The 18,001-nt window shown below is 39.8% G+C and overlaps 2 protein-coding genes across 4 annotated transcripts; both read left to right on the forward strand.

Moving 5' to 3' along the window:
• The first annotated feature begins 6,887 nt into the window (after positions 1–6,887).
• On the forward strand, positions 6,888–9,683 carry LOC103986592 (cytochrome P450 734A6). The gene is made up of 5 exons (XM_009404619.3): positions 6,888–7,224; positions 7,633–7,856; positions 7,945–8,180; positions 8,258–8,678; positions 8,749–9,683. The coding sequence occupies exons 1-5, from the start codon at positions 6,894–6,896 to the stop codon at positions 9,193–9,195; spliced, it is 1,659 nt and encodes a 552-aa protein (XP_009402894.2). The 5' UTR covers positions 6,888–6,893; the 3' UTR covers positions 9,196–9,683.
• A 3,524-nt stretch (positions 9,684–13,207) lies between these two features.
• On the forward strand, positions 13,208–17,706 carry LOC135640016 (ras-related protein RABA5a-like). 3 transcript variants are annotated; one of them, XM_065154090.1, is made up of 4 exons: positions 13,208–14,499; positions 14,602–14,679; positions 16,513–16,907; positions 17,138–17,706. In XM_065154090.1, the coding sequence occupies exons 3-4, from the start codon at positions 16,568–16,570 to the stop codon at positions 17,458–17,460; spliced, it is 663 nt and encodes a 220-aa protein (XP_065010162.1). In that variant the 5' UTR covers positions 13,208–14,499; positions 14,602–14,679; positions 16,513–16,567; the 3' UTR covers positions 17,461–17,706. The 3 variants fall into 3 exon arrangements, with proteins under 3 accessions (XP_065010162.1, XP_065010164.1, XP_065010163.1); XM_065154092.1 differs by having other exon boundaries at positions 13,208–13,894; XM_065154091.1 differs by lacking the exon at positions 14,602–14,679 and having other exon boundaries at positions 13,209–13,894.
• Positions 17,707–18,001: the final 295 nt, after the last annotated feature.

The raw sequence follows: 18,001 nt of genomic DNA on the forward strand, positions 1-18,001 counted from the left end.
CTGAGTTTAGCATGCTCATCGACTTTGACTTGGAGTGCAACGCATGCCCTTGATTTGGCTGAATGAATCAAGTCTTTTGACCAGTATGCATAGATGGTGATGCAACCATTTTAGAACGAAAATAAGATTGTCATTTCAGAAAATCTATGTATATTTTGGTAAAGATGAATAGTCCTATTGAAAGATTTAAGACTATTATCCTCTTTCTCCATCATTCCATAGTAATCTCTTTGCCAGTTGAGCCACTATCCATGTTGCTTCGCCTGTCATCACAAATAATCACAAATGAGTTGTTTGCAGGAATCGAGCTCGTGCCTCCGCCGTAGCAAGTGGCTGGGCTGGGATGAACGAATGACAGAAGAAAATTGGCAAATTGTAGTAATAGAGATTATAATTAATGAGCAGACTCATGAATGAATCAATTCAAATTCCTGGAGAGCTTCATGTCATCACCAGCTTAACCACCAGCTACCAGAAAAATTCCTTGTTAACGAGAGATCAAGTCTGACTTTCTGGTTCATAATAACATAATAAAATTTTACTATAAACAATAAATAAATCGAATAATAACATTTTATTTTTAGGTATTGGCCAAAATAAACAAATTCAATAACAATCAATACAACAGATAACAAGAAAATTCAAAGACCATAAGTAAATGATTCTCACATTCGAAGAATGGGTGGAACACTTGATATAACATGGCTCTTGATATCTATAGTTTGTGAAGGCAATAAAATTGCATCTGTAGAGGAAGAATACTTCGCTTTCATCAGTTGCATCAAGAATTCTTTAGACATAGATAGGGTATTTGTTATGTTATTCCCCGATTTATCTCATAATGAATGTGAATGGAGGTCTCAGTTGATTTATAGGATACAGTGGATCTAAACAAGTATTAACTTAAACTTAAGCATATTGGTTCAACAGCATGGAGCAACCGGTAGACATTTTAGGCTTCATATTACTTTGGTTTAGACCCACATCAATGTAAAAGGATATTTAAGTTGGTTTATGGGATCAAAGTGCCTGTTATAATTAACTTGTGTCAGTGATTCAGACCTACTAAGTTAATGGGTCAATTATCGTATCAAATTGGGTCATGACATATTGAGTATTATGATCGACTAAATCACACAAATAAAAAATCAGAATCAATATGTTATTATCGCATGGTCTATAGATGATTCTGATTAAGACCTTCCCACTCTCATATCATGCAGAAAAAAGTTGGAAATTATGCATCTTCTAGCAGAAACTGTGAGTATCAAAAACATCCCTTTCAGTTTTCTCAGGTTCCATATCCACAAATTTAATATGATCCAGGGGATGATGGTACTTAAACACAAAGTCAAGCCCTAGTTGAAATAAAATCGAAGATAAGTGTAAGCATGTCTCTTATTTTGTGTTATTGTTGTGATGTAAGCCATGATATCATTATAAAATGCACTATAATTTATAATTCCCTTAAATAAAGATAACAGTTATTAAGTACTAACCATTACATTGGTTTGGTTCAGGATGGACCCTACTGTTCATAGACATTTGTAAATGCTTTAGATTTTAGTAATATATCTAGGACTGATAATAGAGGATGTGTCATGCATTTAATAGATCACAAAAGAAAAGCTTCAAAGAGATGCACAAGCCTTTACATGAAAATAAGTCGACATCTGAGGGTTCCCGAGGTGATGATTTCCTTTTGATATTGGACGGGTTTGTCCCCAAGAATCTCAACGTGGACAAATGAAACAGCCAATATTACATAAGACAGTTGGCCAATTCATCTAGCTTAAGTTGAAGAAATATTAGATGAGACTGCCAACCCTTTTTGGATGCATATTGACCAAAATATTCATGTACCACCTGGTAGTAGGTAGGTGTGCCAAACATTTTTTTTGCCTGCATTATTTAATGATAACACAGTTTGCACATTGATGAATATGAAACCCAAAGCCTAAAAGAACTGTGGTGAAGGATAGAGACTTAATCATTAATAATTTGGCATCACAGGCTTGCTGGATGTTTAAAAGTGTTGATCTACAGATAATACCTACTCTGGAAGTGTCTCTTCTAATCTTATGACCTCTCCAGCGCAAACAATCTGTTTTAATCTGAAAACACATATAAGGCAGAATTCTTCTCCTTATCAGGGGGTCCCGAAACTGGTACAGGAGTGAACTGGATGGCTATATCTATGAGTTGGTTGCGTTAACTAGTTGGAGTAGAATACAGATAATAATGCCAACCCTGTTTAAAGTCCACACCATGCTTCTGTTTAAGGATATGTTATTATATTCTCAGCTTCTTTTACTTGAACAAGCTTTCTTGCTTGAGAAACGTATAGATGGAGCCTACTGTAGCCTGAAATGAAAAAGAATCAATCTCATTTGTGGCAGTAGGACCTAGACTGGGACATGGGAGAAGTTTGGACCTAAAAAAGACAGGGAGAAGAAAAATATGATGAAAGAAGCATAATTTACAATCTGATTAAGGACATGAAACCAATAAAAATATGTAGAGTGAAGCATAATTCATGACCTCTTTAAAGACGGTCACAAAGTGGCCTACTTATTTTAGTCCATGGTTTTCTTGTCATCTTGTGTGACAAGCTTTGCACTCTCAGAAACTTCAAAGATCGAACTGTCAAATGATATTACAAGACATTTTCATGCGTTTGAACAACCTGGTACGAAATTATACTACTATTTGATGAGGGAAGTCATTGCCAGCGAAGTCTCCAAACTATACTATTGTCAATCAACAACCTTGAAGAATGATTACTTCTCACGAAATCAACAACAAGCAGTGATGTAAGCCAATTAACAAGTGATATCAACCCTCTGCAAACCGCCTACGGGCGGTCCTGCGTCGTCTTAAAGTAGTAAAGGTCCCCGCGAAACTTTCGGGACGAGGGAAGGATGAAAGAGGTCAAGACCTAAGACCCGATATAGCAGGAGTATGAGAAAAACCACCGATTTGAATGGTTTGCCTTCTGGCAGACCAACAAAGCTATTTTACGTAGTCACAATGCATCCAAAGCATTACCACCGCAAACAAGCAAACACAACCCATAGCTAGCAAGACAGAAATCAGCAACTTACGTTAAATCTACTACCCAGAAAGAGCAAGGTTCCTCGGATGGAGATTTTGCTTTGTCTTGATCATCTGCTGAGCTCAAGGTGGGGTTGGATGGTTCCCGACACCGAACCCGATCACTGTGGTTGTGCCCGATCCGACACAGCAGGAGGACAAGGCCCCATCCCCTCTCCTGGTTTCGTTAGGACACCAGGTTGAAGGAAGAAGATCAGGAGTACGCAGTGTGACCATCTCCCATCTCCCCATGGTGGGTCACGCAAAGCGATGGGAAGGAGCGACATATCGGAGACGGACATCAGCTGTTTGTTGAAATGCCCCAGTTTAAGTGGTGCCTTCCATCATCAACCTCTTGTTTCCCCTCCACACATTTGCCGGTACTTTTGGAGGGTGTTATCGGGTCGGATCCATCTACTCTGCGCATCCGAATCTAACAAGCTTGTTGATCCGTACCTAAAATTCCCGGCTAATAAAACCATATATATATATATATATATATAGCTCATCATAGTGGTAAAAATATTAGATTTTTTTTATTTTTATATGCTTTATTTTATTCAAATAAAATTACTGTTAATCATGGTGTTGTTAAAGTAGGTTTCTTGGATGGAAATTAATGATAATGCCATGCATTTGATAAAAATGCTTAATGTTAAGAAGGATATATATTAAAATTTATTTCCAAAGACATATATATAATTAAAGATACATCCTAAATCAGATAAGTTTATTGCAACGTTACCTAAATTGTCCTTTATCTCTATTTTATTTATACAGTAGCTATCAAACACAAACCATATACTTCAATGGAATTCAAACTTATGTAGGATTGTTTGAAATATTTTTGATGTGACTTCGAGATGGCTGTAAGATGATAGTATTATGCTCTCAAGATGTCAGATTGTTTGAAATATTTCTAATGTGACTTCGAGATAGCTCTAAGGTGATAGTATTATGCTCCCAAGATGTCACATGCACGAAGACCAAGTCAACTGAGGTTTCCCAATTTGATCTCTTTGACGTTTAAATTAGTAATTTGAAGTCTTCGGTTGAGTTCGAGAAAGGAGAGACCTTCCACTTAGTATATGTTTTTGTACCTTAATGAAAAAAAAGTTTGTGATGTCCTTCCATATTATCAAAGAAGAGAAGAGAGTTTATGATTGCCTTCTCGAGAGAAAGAAATTTAGGATTGTCTTTCTTGTTATATAGAGAGAGAGAAGGAAGTTTGTGATTATCTTCCTTGCCATAATGAATGAGAATAAAATTTATGTTTCTCTACTTTGAATCTTTGTATAACTGAGGATGACATATGATAACTACGTGTCAATTATTAATAAATTCTTTATCATTTATCTCTCTTGAAAGCGTACTTCGGGACTCTTACAAGAGGGATTTGAAGCACGTCGTTTAATTTTTTCTATCATATGAATGTTCGAGAATCTCATTTTACGAGTTAGTTTTTTCGATTTAGGTGTCTCAGGGTCATTGGGCTCATGCTTCTGTTATAATAGTTTTTCCTTAGTGACAATTGGGTTTCTTAACTTACACACCTCGGATACATTTGACTTGTACCTCTATCGTGGTAGATCGATTGGGTTTCTTGGTTCACACATCTTGGGAGCATTCGACTTTCCACCTCTATCGTAACAGATTTATTTCAGTGTTGATTGGATTTTTTTGATTTATGCGTCTCAAGCATATTTGGCCTTGTACATCCATCATAACATATTTATTTTAACATGGGTTGGGTCTATTAACTTATGCATCTTAGGCACATTTGGCTTCACGCCTATAACATAGCAGATCTCAGGTTATTCCGTTGTGATGGGTTTCAAATCTTCTTTCCACCATGGTAGATTTTATGTCCCTTCTCCATTGTAGCAGATCTCGGGTCTTCCTATTGTGGTTGGCTTCAAATATTCTTTTTGTCATAGCGGATTTCATGTCTTTTCTCCATTGTAACAGACCTTAAGTCTTCCCACCATGGCAAACTTTAAATATTCTTTCTACCATAGCAGATTTCATGTCCCTTTTTCACTGTAACGAATCTTGGGTCTTCCTGCCATAGAGAGCTTCAAAACTTCTTTCGTTATAGTAGATTTCATGTCCCTTCTTCACTATAGCGAATTTTAGGTGTTCCCGCTATGACAGGCTTCAAATCTTCTTTCTACCATGGTGGATTTCATATCTCTTCTCTGTCATAGCGGATCTTGGGTCTTCTTGTTGTGGCGTGCATCAAATCTTCTTTCTTCCATGGTGAATTTCATATTCTTTCTCCGTCTTAGCGGATCTCGGGTTTCCTACCATGGTGGGCTTCAAAGCTTCTTTCCACCGTGATAGATTTCATGTCTCTTCTCCATCATAATGAATCTCGAGTGATTCTGAAATATTAGCATCATGTCTCTTAGGGGTTTTTCGACCAGTGACGGTGTCAATGACGATTGAGGCATTGTCCATGATTGAGATAGTGGCACCGTCTGTTGGGCAAGGTTCAAAAACAAATCGATAAGAACGAGCAAGTGAATCAAGTTCATCCCTAGGGGTGAGGGGCTTGAGTCGTTGAACAAACGCTAGTGTCTCATCGGCGTTTGTGCTAAGGTGGACGTATCCACATGTGGGAAGGATGACAATTGTCTCCATGAGTAAAAGTATTATGGGTTGGAGGTGGGTCTTTTCATTAGAGTGTTTGTTGAGAGGGTTGGTATGTGAGTATTTCTGTGATATCATGCCCTTCTTCTAGTACCAAACTATTAAAGAAAAATGTTATTGATGTCTTGGTGACTCGAATGTGGCCTGAACCTATATGCATAGGATTGTCTAAAGTGTCTCCGAAATAGCTCCAAGGTGAATTTGAGGCAATTTTGAGGTGGCTTCGGGGTGGATCCAAGGTTGCTCCAGGGTGGCTTCGAGATGGCTCTGAGGTGGAAGTATTATGCTCTCAGGGTCCCATCTATACAAAGACTAGGGTTGATGGATATTTCTCGATCTGATCCCTTCGACGCTCAAGTTAATAATCTGAAATATCAAAATGTAAACTCAAGTAGCTAGAGAAAAGAGAGTCTTTTCAATTTTTCCTATTTTTGATATGTTTTAACACCTTGATTGTCTTTAAAAGAATGAAGCTTACAATTGTCTTTAAAAGAATGAAGCTTAGGTGATTATTACGTGTCAAATGTGTAAATTCTCCATCATTTGATAGCATATTTATTCTCTGTAACTGCCTTCTTTACCATTAATTTTCTATATTATCTCTATTCTTTTTCAAAATAACATTATCTGATTTACTGTTTGCCTATGATTTCCTTTAAATCTTTTAATCTGTCAAACCCTCCTGTGGGCACCAATTTCTTAACATGGACAAAACAAGTGCATTCTCTCTCCCTCACCTCTGGCTGCTCCCCGAGAACCACTGCTGCTGAGGAAGTGGCAGCTAATGCATGTGGACTTCGTGCCGAACTCCAATTTCTAACGCCACTTTTCTGGGACTCACTGCAGGCAATCATAATAAGCTCTGTGGTCTTCTGCTGCTGCTGCTGTTGCAGCATAAATGCCTTGTCTCCTCTTCTCCGTCTCCTCCATATTTATACGAAGAACAATAAGGTGGGCAAGCCGAGACAGCACAGCTCTGTGGACATTTTCGTCATTACACCAATGATTCCCCTCGTTGACCTTTAGAACCCAACGGCGTTGACATTCTAACTTGACGGCGTACCCAACGCCGCCGGTACCCCCTCTCTCTCTTTCTCTACGTGTGTGTATATAAACGCAGCTTTGTCTCTGTTGTTGTTGTTGTTGTGATGGTTGGTGGTGTCTGGGGAAGAGGAGGAGGAGGACAAGAGGGCATGGAGTGGTGGTCATGGAAGTGGTGTTTGTCCCTGGGCGTCACAGGGGCATGCATGCTCGCGGCGCTGAAGGTGTTGCACTTGCTGTGGTGGCGGCCGAGGAAGCTGGAGGAACACTTCGCAAGACAAGGGATACGAGGACCCCGGTACCGCTTCTTCACCGGCTGCGTCAAGGAGATGGTCGGCCTGATGCTGGAGGCCTCCTCCAAGCCGATGATGCCGCAGAACTCCCATAACATCCTCCCAAGAGTCCTCCCCTTCTACCACCATTGGAAGAAGATCTATGGTGCTCGCTTCATCCTCCTCCTCCTCCCTCCTCTATTCCTTTTGCTTTGGTTTCTCGGGGTTAGTTGTGGTTAGGAACTCTGATTTGAATTCTTGCACGTCTCCTCCTCGTTGGTCTTCTTCTCGGGGTTGCTTTTTGGTTTGATTGTTTCATGGATTACGACTTCAATGTCTTTTGTTATATCCGATACTGTGTCATGGTTTTTGGAGGTATTTGCTGTGGGAGACCCTTTCAGCTATTGCACAGGAAATGCATAGTAGTTATTGTGGTCGTCTTCTCTGTCCCACTACTGTTGCCTTCGTTCTTATCTGTTTCCCCAACAAGCGTTAACCTCAATGACTGTTCTTCTTGGTTTGATCCTTTTCTTCATGAGACAGAGCACTGGCTGAATCGGACTCGTTTTTGCAGGCTCCACATTCCTGCTATGGTTCGGGCCGACGCCACGCCTCACCGTGGCCGATCCCGACCTCATCAGGGATGTCTTCTTGTCGCGATCGGACGCCTTCGAGCGGTATGAGGCCCACCCGCTGGTCCGGCGGCTTGAGGGCGAGGGGCTGGTGAGTCTCCGAGGGGAGAAGTGGGCTCGTCACAGGAAGGTCCTCACCCCAACCTTCCACATGGAGAATCTAAAGGTCAGCATATCGTCTCTTTCGTGTTCGACTGCAGGTGCCACCCTTTCCTGTCCCCATGCATTGATGGTGTTTTCATGGGCTGGATCAGCTTCTGATACCGTTTGTCGGGAAGACGGTGCTGGGCATGGTGGAGAAGCTGCCGTCCTCCGGCGAGGAGGTGGAGATCGATGTGTCGGAGTGGTTTCAGACGGTGACCGAGGACGCCATCACGCGGACCACATTCGGCAGGAGCTACGACGACGGCATGGCCGTCTTCCAGTTGCAGACGCAACAGATGGCCTTCGCGGCCGAGGCCTTCAGCAAGGTCTTCATCCCCGGCTACAGGTATCGGTCACCGCTCTTTTGTCACCCCGTCGCCCATGGAGGTCTGATTCCTATCACTACCATTACACTTGCGGCAGGTTCATACCAACGAAGAAGAATAGCAACTCGTGGAAATTGGAGAAGGAGATCAAGAGGAGTCTGATCAGGCTAATAGGCCGGCGGAAGGAGCTCCTCGAGCAGGAGGAAGAGAAGGGGAAGCCCGATGGCGACGTGAAGGACCTGCTGGGCCTGATGATCGAGGCGAGCGGCTCGAAGCAGGGCACGGTCCCGGCGCCGGAGCGGCCTCCTCCGTCATCGATGTTCGCCGTGCGGGACATCGTAGAGGAGTGCAAGACCTTCTTCTTCGCAGGGAAGCAGACGACCACCAACCTGCTGACGTGGACGACGGTGCTCCTGGCCATGCACCCGGAGTGGCAGGAGCGCGCCCGGGCGGAGGTCCTCCGCGTGTGCGGCCCAATCGACCTCCCCTCTCGTCACCACCTCCCCAAGCTCAAGACGGTACTCTTCTCTCTCTCTCTCTCTCTTCGTCGATCCATATGGTTACGCGTTCTATGTAAACTTTGGGCAGTTGGGGATGATACTGAACGAGACGCTGCGGTTGTACCCGCCGGTGGTGGCTACGATCCGGAGGGCGGAGGCGGATGTGGAACTGGGCGGGTACCACATCCCGCAGGGGACGGAGCTGCTGATCCCCATCATGGGCGTCCACCACGACGCGGGGCTGTGGGGCACGGACGTGGCCGAGTTCAACCCGACCCGGTTCGCGGACGGCGCCAGCCGCGCCGCGCGCCACCCCACCGCCTTCATCCCCTTCGGCCTCGGCGCCCGGATGTGCATCGGCCAGAACCTGGCCGTCCTCGAGGCCAAGCTTACCGTCGCCATCCTCCTCCAGCGCCTCGCCTTCCGCCTCTCCCCTTCCTACGTCCACGCCCCCACCGTCCTCATGCTCCTCCACCCCCAATACGGTGCCCCCATCCTCTTCCGATCGCTTCCTCGGCCATCCCATCCTTCCTAACCTTCTCCTGACACAAATCTCTCCTCCTCCTTCCTTGTCCCTCGTATGTGTCCACCAAACACTCATCGTGGCCCTCCTCTAGCATTGGCGTGTGCACTGCTATCGTGTTATATCCCTGTCATCAGCTTCTTCATCTCTCTGCTCTCCGCAGCCAACATTTCTCTTTCAGCCTTATAGCTATGGCCCGGATAGAATAGAACAGGATGCCCTCATATCAAATCGTGCATTTGACTCGACGATCATCGAAATGCAAGAATCTATTTTCTTGAGGTTGCATTCGGTCAGTTTCCCTTATCCTCTGTCTGTCGATGATCTATGGGCAGATGGAACATCCATGAACATTCAGTATCAAATACCACCGACACCTTCAACAGCAGGGCACTTCACTCTCATAGCAGAGCTGCTACTCTGCAGCTTAGCATACTGCTGCATGGGTTGTTTTTACACATCTCTCTGCTAAACATACTGCTGCATGTGTTGTTTTTACACACCTCTCTCTCTCTCTCTCTCTCTCTCTCTCTCTTAATCTTGTGGATGCTGTGTTGGAATTGTGAACAAGGGAAACTCAATATTCTTGCACAGGGATGATGACAAAACTAGTTCCCCACCTGCATGTATGAAGGCAGCAACTCCAATCGATGAGAAAAAACCTAAACCTTTCAGGGTACTCAGAATTCAAAGTAACCTTGTGACCATGGAAGACTTATTTTCCTGCCTGGACTTAGATCTCACCTCACTCTCCTACTTCAAACAAAGAACAAAAAGAATTCATACGACTCTCTCATCATCCCTGTGCATGTGACATAAATTATACTGAATGATTTAACTAAATTCCTTGTGCAAGAATAATATTCAAAGAACAAAAAGAATTCATATCACTATCTCATCATTCCTGTGCATGTGAAACATATTATACAAGTAGAAGCATATACATCATTTCTCCTCTTTCTTGTCTTGTCACAAAACGCCGCCTAATCTTCCATGCGAAGACCGAGACGACTTCATTTTTTTTTCTATCAACTAAATTAAGCATCTATTGTCACTTAATACCGAGACATACAATATTAAACAAGCCTTGCAGCATCAGATACTACAAATATTGAGGTGGCATACCATCAATTGGAAGCTACATTCAGAGTCCAGTGTGTCAACATGGAAATGTCAACAGGAGTGGGAGATGACTCCAGCGAGTTTATGTGACTTTTAGAGAGCCTGAAATGGCACCTTGTGTTTCTCCACCCTTTGCCTCCGGGAACCGGTAGCTTGACTGACCCAATTCACTTCATACAAGTTGTACCAAAAACCTGGAATGAACTAATTAGCCTGACTAATTTCACATGACCCGTTTATCTTAGTTTATACTATAGCTAAGATTATCTAAACATCTTTAATTAAATGTTTCATATTGTTTACTTTAAAGGATATCTACATCAATTTTGAGTTAGATAACTAACTTTGCAACTCATAATAAGAACAGACAAGTCAATCGGATCATATAGCTAGAAACATTTTCTTTGAGATTGTATTGATATCTTGCCAATGCGGTGAAAATTTATCATTTTGATAGAAAAACTCAGCATAAATATTAGTATATTCTTTACCACTTGTGATCAAGAAAAAGGGTAACAAAACATCAACCTAGCGATTATAATGATGATAGTATAGTGCAAAGAATGGTGATGAAATATATTATTCACCAATCATGAAGAAAGCATGATGAAATAATACTTTGACAGGGATAGGTGTGAGTTCACTTCCATTGTGATCTCTCACTAACTTTTGTTCCTTGGATTTCATATGTTCTATTTCAACTATGTCAGGTCATCCTGCAAAAGGAGGTATATTTATTGATAGTCAGAGAGTAAGGTCGTACATGACGATGTCAAAATGATCTGTCGAGAAAAGTTTATGCAGTAAATGTTTGATCAAGCTAATTCCTGCCTGCACTAGCTTATGTTGCAGCTTTCCAGCAAATTTATATGCTTCACTATCATCCGGCGTACAAGTCTTCTCCACAGACCAATGCCTAAATTTTACCAGATCATTAGGATTTATGATGTTGCCTAAACTCCCCATCAAATCTATACTTAGATTTTTTTCCTTGCAATTTCACGAGATAGGTTAGAATTCTCATCATGATATAATGTTGTAAATGCCAAGCTGGTGTAATATTAGGACTACGAGAAAGAATGATTTTTAACAATAGTAAAAGAATATGATGTGATAAAAAAATTATGATGTAAAGTAGTATTTGTGAGTAAATTAAGTTATAGTAATACACTCATATAGAATTATCTTAATTTCATGCAAAAAAAATCTAAAGAAAACACAAATTGCATATGTAAGATAAGGGCAGTGCATTTAAGAAAAAAGAAACAATTACATATCTTCCGATCTAGGTTTCAGATACCAGTTTGTACTATTATTTTATTGTTTTTTCTCTGAGATTATTATGGGTGGTACGAGTAGACCGAGATCCAAGACATGGCTTCCAAGAATTTATCTTACATCATTGTGATACTTGTAGAATGTGTTCCATCTTGTCAGGACTTCAACATAGAACCAGTAATGAAATCCATCCTACAAATCATCTAGCTTTTCTGGTTACAATCCTGACTGAGTCCTGTTTTAGCCCAAATTTATTATTTTAAGGGTTGATAGAATGAGGAGATGTAGCTTGAGAAGGAGAGGATGTAACTAGTAAAGCATAATTGATATTGATGTGCTTCAAGTGGCTCAATGAGTCATTCAATCGATCCAATTGACTCCAGCTTTGTTGAGTTTTAATTGAGTTAGTATAATTTTTTTTAAAACTAACTCAAATTAAAGTCCTACTACAAATAATCTAAGTTATTTGATACGTCAATTATTCAATCTAACTTTTTGGTAAACTTACGATGAACTCCCGACAATCTTCCAGTAAACTTTCAACGAACTCCCGATGAGCTTTTACTGTATCATTCGATCTTTTGGTGTATCACCCGATTCATCCAGCTCGATGCTCAATCATTGACTTCGACCCAACTTTGATTATTTTTTAATTATTTTGTATTTATCATAATTATAATTAGTATTGTATTACTTATCTTAACACATGAATTAGATCATTAATTCACCAATTGATATTATCATCAAAATTCGAGATTTAACAACTATATCTCAAATTGTTACTCTTGAGTTACACTCAAATTATGCTCAAATTACACTTAAGATACACTTATTTACTGAACATATTAAAAAATATATTTATTTTTTATAAAATTATTTTAGATTCATCATAAAACTAAGAAACTCCAATTATCCTCAAAAAAATATTATTTAAAAAATCATTACACTCGAGTTACACTCGTGCTACATTTGAGTTATACTAACATATTAAGAAATATATTGGTTTTATATAAAATTATTCTAAATTCATCATAAACTAATTATAAAATTTTATATTTTATATTTTATTTTTTTATATTGACTTAGTTACACTCAAAATTAAACTATGTTAAACTTGATCACCTAACCTATTTTAATTTTTTTAAATAAGTTTAGGATAATTAATTATTAAAACTTTGAGAAAATTTTATTAGAAATACGATTTAAACAAAAATTATACAAGGTTTTTATTTTATCATAAAATTAAAATAAATTTAGATAAAATTAATAATTTTTTAATAAGTTTTGTAAATGAGTCTAACTCAATTGTAATCCCATTGCAACATAAATATAATAAGATTTTTCTAGATTAAACTATGAGGAGGAGGAGGAGTGGGAGGAGGCAGAGGTCATAGAGGGGTAGGGAGATAAAAGGAGGCAAAGGTAGAGGAGGAAAAGGCCAAGAAAGAGGGGAAAAATGTCAATGGAGGTTGAGTGGGAGAAGGAAAATGAAGTTAATGAGAAGGGTAAGATGGTGAAGAGGAGGAAGTCTTTGAAGAGGGGGAGTAGGCAAAAAAGTGGGAGGAGGAGGAGGAGGTGGTGGAGGTAAAGTGGGAGAAAAAGGGGAAAGAGGAAGCCAAGAGGGAGAGGAAGGATGCCGGGAGTGAGAGGAGGAGGAGGTGGTCGTAATAGAGGTGAAGTCGGAGGAGGAAGCTAAGGGGAAGCGAGAGGAGGAGGAAGTTGATAGGGAGGGAAAGGAGGCGGGAGAGTGAGAGGAGAAGGAGCTAGCGGAGATGGAGCAAGAGAAGGGGGAGAGAGATGATTCATGTGTTCCTGCAAAGGAATTGACTTGAGTCGATTTGACCTAAGTCAAGGCAATTTGAATGGATTGAAACGACTAGTGGATTAATTGGATTTGAAATAATTCGATTCATTATCAAAATTGCCTAATAATAAAAACCAAAGGAGTCTATTACTGAAGTGTATAGAGGAGAGAAGGTGAATCGTGAAACCGCCATTGTTATACATACAACAGGTACAGAGGAGAGAAGGTCAAACGAGGGGTAGAGATGCAGACTCCACCTTCCCCGCTTTGAACAGCCACTGGTATGGTTCCCCTCACCGCCGTCTGTGTTCGGTTTCGTCACCGCCCTCGACTAAAAAGATGCAACCCGCTTCGACTTCTCAAGAAAGAGCTCCTCTTCGATCCCTCTCCATTTCCTCCTCTTCCTGGAGATTTCTTCGTCGAGCGAACCGAGGGCTTCGAAAGGGGGAAAGAATAGACGACGGACCTTGGACCCAATACGTCGCCATTTCTCGTTATCCGGACTTGGTAAAATCGATTTCAGTTCTTAGGGTTGTATCTGTTACAGATTGACGGATCGCACTTTTAACTTAAGAGTAGTAGTTCTGTGTGTTTTAGGGTTTTTCTTAATTATCTGAAAAGCGATTTGTTTTGACGAATTTGGTCAAAAGCGTTAGGTCTTTTAGTTAGTTCCTTCTTGGAAATTCGATTTTTCGCTGTAGATTCTCTACCAGATTAGATCAGTGCGGTGCCCTTTTGACTTTTTCTTGCTTCTCTTGTACTTTTTCGCTGTTCTGTAATGCAAAGTCGTGCCTTTTTGTGATGATTGGTATCATTACTTCCCTCAATTTATTCTCGTCGGTGTCTACTTTTTCCTGTGGTTTAGAATAAGTCAAACAACTTTTTTGATAACTTTACCAATTCTGATTAGTGTCTACTGTGCAAACAATTTTTGGCCTGAACTCATTGTATGTAATGAAGATTGTTCGCCTCGAGGCTACTTAACAAGTAGTTGCAAGTTTGAGCTCTTTAAGAATCCGCCTTCCTCGAAATTCCAGAAATCTTCTCATCTCGTCAGACATATTTTGCAGTAGATTTTTTTTGAATCGATGAAAGCTAGGTTGACTGCAAAGGCAATCCAAGATCTAGTTTCTCAACTACCTTCAGTTTGACAGACCAAGTTACACTTTCTTTTGTCATTTCTTCTTATTTTATTTAATGTTTTTGGATTTCAGCTAGGCATGCAACTATAGATAAGAAATAACTGACACAAGACTGGAACGAAACTTCTCCTGGAACATCTTTAAGATGGTGTGAGTGCTTAGCTTAATGCTAATATAGATTAAGTACAGTAATTCTGTCTTTCCTTTTTGCATCGATTCAGGATATTTACATCAAGAGTTGTGTTTATCCATTATAGTGGAATTTGCTGTAATTAATTTCTTAGATGCTATTGCGGTTTGAATTTGTTGTCGTCGTTATAGCAGGCCATCAATCATTGCAGTGGCTGCTATGCTTTTAGCCTTAGCGACGCTTTAAGCCCCAACCCTTGTGATTGATAGGGAGGTTCATATAAATTGATAATCTGGATGAGGGCATAAATTGGAGGTTTATGTTCCATACATCGTGTTCTTATGCTCGATGGGGAGGAAAATCTTCTAATTAGTGAATATGATGAATAAGAGCATTTTTATTTGACATATTTTTTTCTTTTATGTTTGTGTCATGGATAGGCTTGCTATCATATTTGTTTATTATAAATAGGACTATAATGAAAGTGAATCTTGATACAATTGCTCCTTTATGATCTAGGAGATTAGGGTTGAGTCATAAATTTAGTCTCTTTAAATATTAGAGGTTGGATTGCGTAGTCCTGTGTCAGCAGGAGCCTTGTACACTGAATTGGCCCTTCTATAGATGGTACTATGATATGTTGTGGATGATTTTGAGATTTTGCTATTTGATAATATTTGTGTTGTTGATGATCATGCAACATTTTGATATATTGATGTTGGATGGTATCTGTATTTTAGATTAAATTGTGTCATAAATTGTATTGTTGATGTTTTGGTTTTGATCCTTGCTACATGAAATTACTTGAATTCTTAACAGTATAAAATTGTGGTTTATATTAGTGATCCACTTTGTACTTACGGTGCCTTTTTCACCATGATAACCCTTTACCACTTCATGCCTTACCATAATGTTGCAAAGAGAAAAGGTTGAATTAGTTGCAAAATAGGTTTCCACCCTTGAGAGAAATCCATATAAAGCAGATTGTTGTCATCCCTGTTTTCCTGACTACAATTGTTCTTTAGTGATGATCCAAGCATTAACCTTCATTCTGAGTGGACTCCCCTTATATTATGAAATTTGGCGGCAGGGATAGTTTTTTTTAATCAAATTGGAATTGGTTCCAACTTGAGAGTTAGGGCAAATGTGGAGATATGAAGTTTTACATCAACGTTAGGGTTGAAACTGTTTGGTAATGTTTCAGAGCACAAAGTAGGATAGGCCACAAATTACAAGGATACTGTAAGAAGTTTCTCTACATTACTATGAATATTGCTGGGCTTGATCAATAGTGATAAGTACAATGTTGTGTTGAAAGAGGACCACTACATGATAAATAGGCACTTAGGCAAGCTAGGTTAGGCAAGATTTATGGTATTTCGCCAATTCCCTATATGATCATATTGATATTGACAAGGCCAATCCAGTTTCTCAGTCTTAATAGCCGGAAGAAAAAGATCATTCAGAATAAAACTGCCAAGCCTGTCACAGCTGATTTTCTAGTTGAAATAAGAAAAAGAATAGGAATAGAAGAAAAAGGAGGGAGAGGAAGAAAGTCAAGATTTAAATCTCAAAGTCTGTAGGTCTGGCAATGAGCTTAAACGTGACACCTCACATGCCTCAAATGGACATGTGCACTGCAGGTTGCCTTTATATGGCATTATTTGAATGGTATTATTTGAATTATGAAAATCATGTTGGAGTTCATGAGGTAATTTTGATTAGCTCTTTGTTGTATTAAACTGCTAAAATTAGAGACTCGTGATGGCTTACTTGATGAGGATTATATTTTCATTTTTTCTTTCTCCTATATTAAGATGGCTCACCCTGCATGTTTTCAACTGCTGTGTTAGCTATGGTTCTTCCATGAGCACTGCACTGGGAGTAGCAATTTAGGAGAGTTTAAAGATGGACAACAACGGAGATGAGCAGCAGAACCAGGACTATCTTTTTAAAATTGTTATGATTGGTGACTCTGCAGTTGGAAAATCAAATTTGCTTGCGAGGTTTGCGCGGAATGAATTTTATCCAAATTCCAAGTCAACTATAGGGGTTGAATTCCAAACTCAGAAGATGCAAATTGATGGGAAGGAAATTAAAGCTCAGATTTGGGATACTGCTGGTCAGGAACGTTTCAGGGCCGTGACATCTGCATATTACCGTGGTGCCGTAGGAGCTCTTGTGGTGTATGATATCTGCAGACGTCAGACTTTTGACAGCATCGGTCGTTGGCTGAATGAGCTACATAGTAAGCACCAAAAAATTGTTGAATGGTAACAGTGTTGGCATTCGATTATTTTAGTCTAATTGTTGGAATTGCCAGAAATCATGTCAATCATGGGTCCATAACTACTTGGTATGCTGTTGATTAGATATAGTTGCAAGTATCCTAGAACCAACATCTTGATCTATATGTTATCTATTGAAAGACTCTGAGCTAACGGATGCTTCATTTGATGTATTTGATCGCTGAAACAGCACACTCTGATATGAACGTCGTGATCATTTTGGTCGGCAACAAGACGGATCTCAAGGATGCAAGGGAAGTTGGTACAGCAGAGGGCAAGGCTCTGGCTGAAGCTCAAGGTCTCTTCTTCATCGAAACATCTGCACTGGACGACTCCAATGTTGCAGCAGCCTTTCAGACCCTAGTGAAAGAGATCTACCACATCCTAAGCCGGAAAGTATTCCAATCTCAAGAACAGAAAAAAGAGCTGTCATCGCTAGGTAGTGGGAACCCTGTGGTCTTACAGGGGGATACAAATGATGGAGCCAGTACATTTAGTTGCTGCTCTTCTTGAAACCAGTTGTATTGCATTATACAGACTTTTCAATCCAAATTCACTTGATTTCATTTTTTTCCTTCATTGTATTGGGGGTATAGGGGCAAATTTCCTAGTAATTGGTATACTTGTGGAATGGCTATTGCCCATTTGCTATGTTGATTTGTTGTCGACATCCTTCTTAATTATGTAAATTGAGTTAAGGTAATGTGGATTGGGCATTTGCTGCTGCTCCAGTCGATGATCTGGACCTCGACAGCTGTATCTCTACAAGTTTTCTTACACATGTTTCTCTTCACTTATTTTAATCTTTCATATATCATTTTCCTTAACATTCATTAGTCTAATAAATTCAAATCAACTATCAATTATTAAATTGTAAATAAACCAAACCTTTTGAAACTCAATTAAAATTTATCAAAATTTAATTTTTTTATGGTCGGATTGACAAAAAAAAATGATCTACTTATATTTTACATATAAGTATTGAAATGCAATATGAATTTCATATTTGAATCAAAATCCAATTATGTAGATACCCAAATTTGAATGTAGTTTA

This window comes from Musa acuminata, chromosome BXJ3-6, assembly GCF_036884655.1.
Source record: "Musa acuminata AAA Group cultivar baxijiao chromosome BXJ3-6, Cavendish_Baxijiao_AAA, whole genome shotgun sequence".
NCBI classification, from domain to species: domain Eukaryota; kingdom Viridiplantae; phylum Streptophyta; class Magnoliopsida; order Zingiberales; family Musaceae; genus Musa; species Musa acuminata.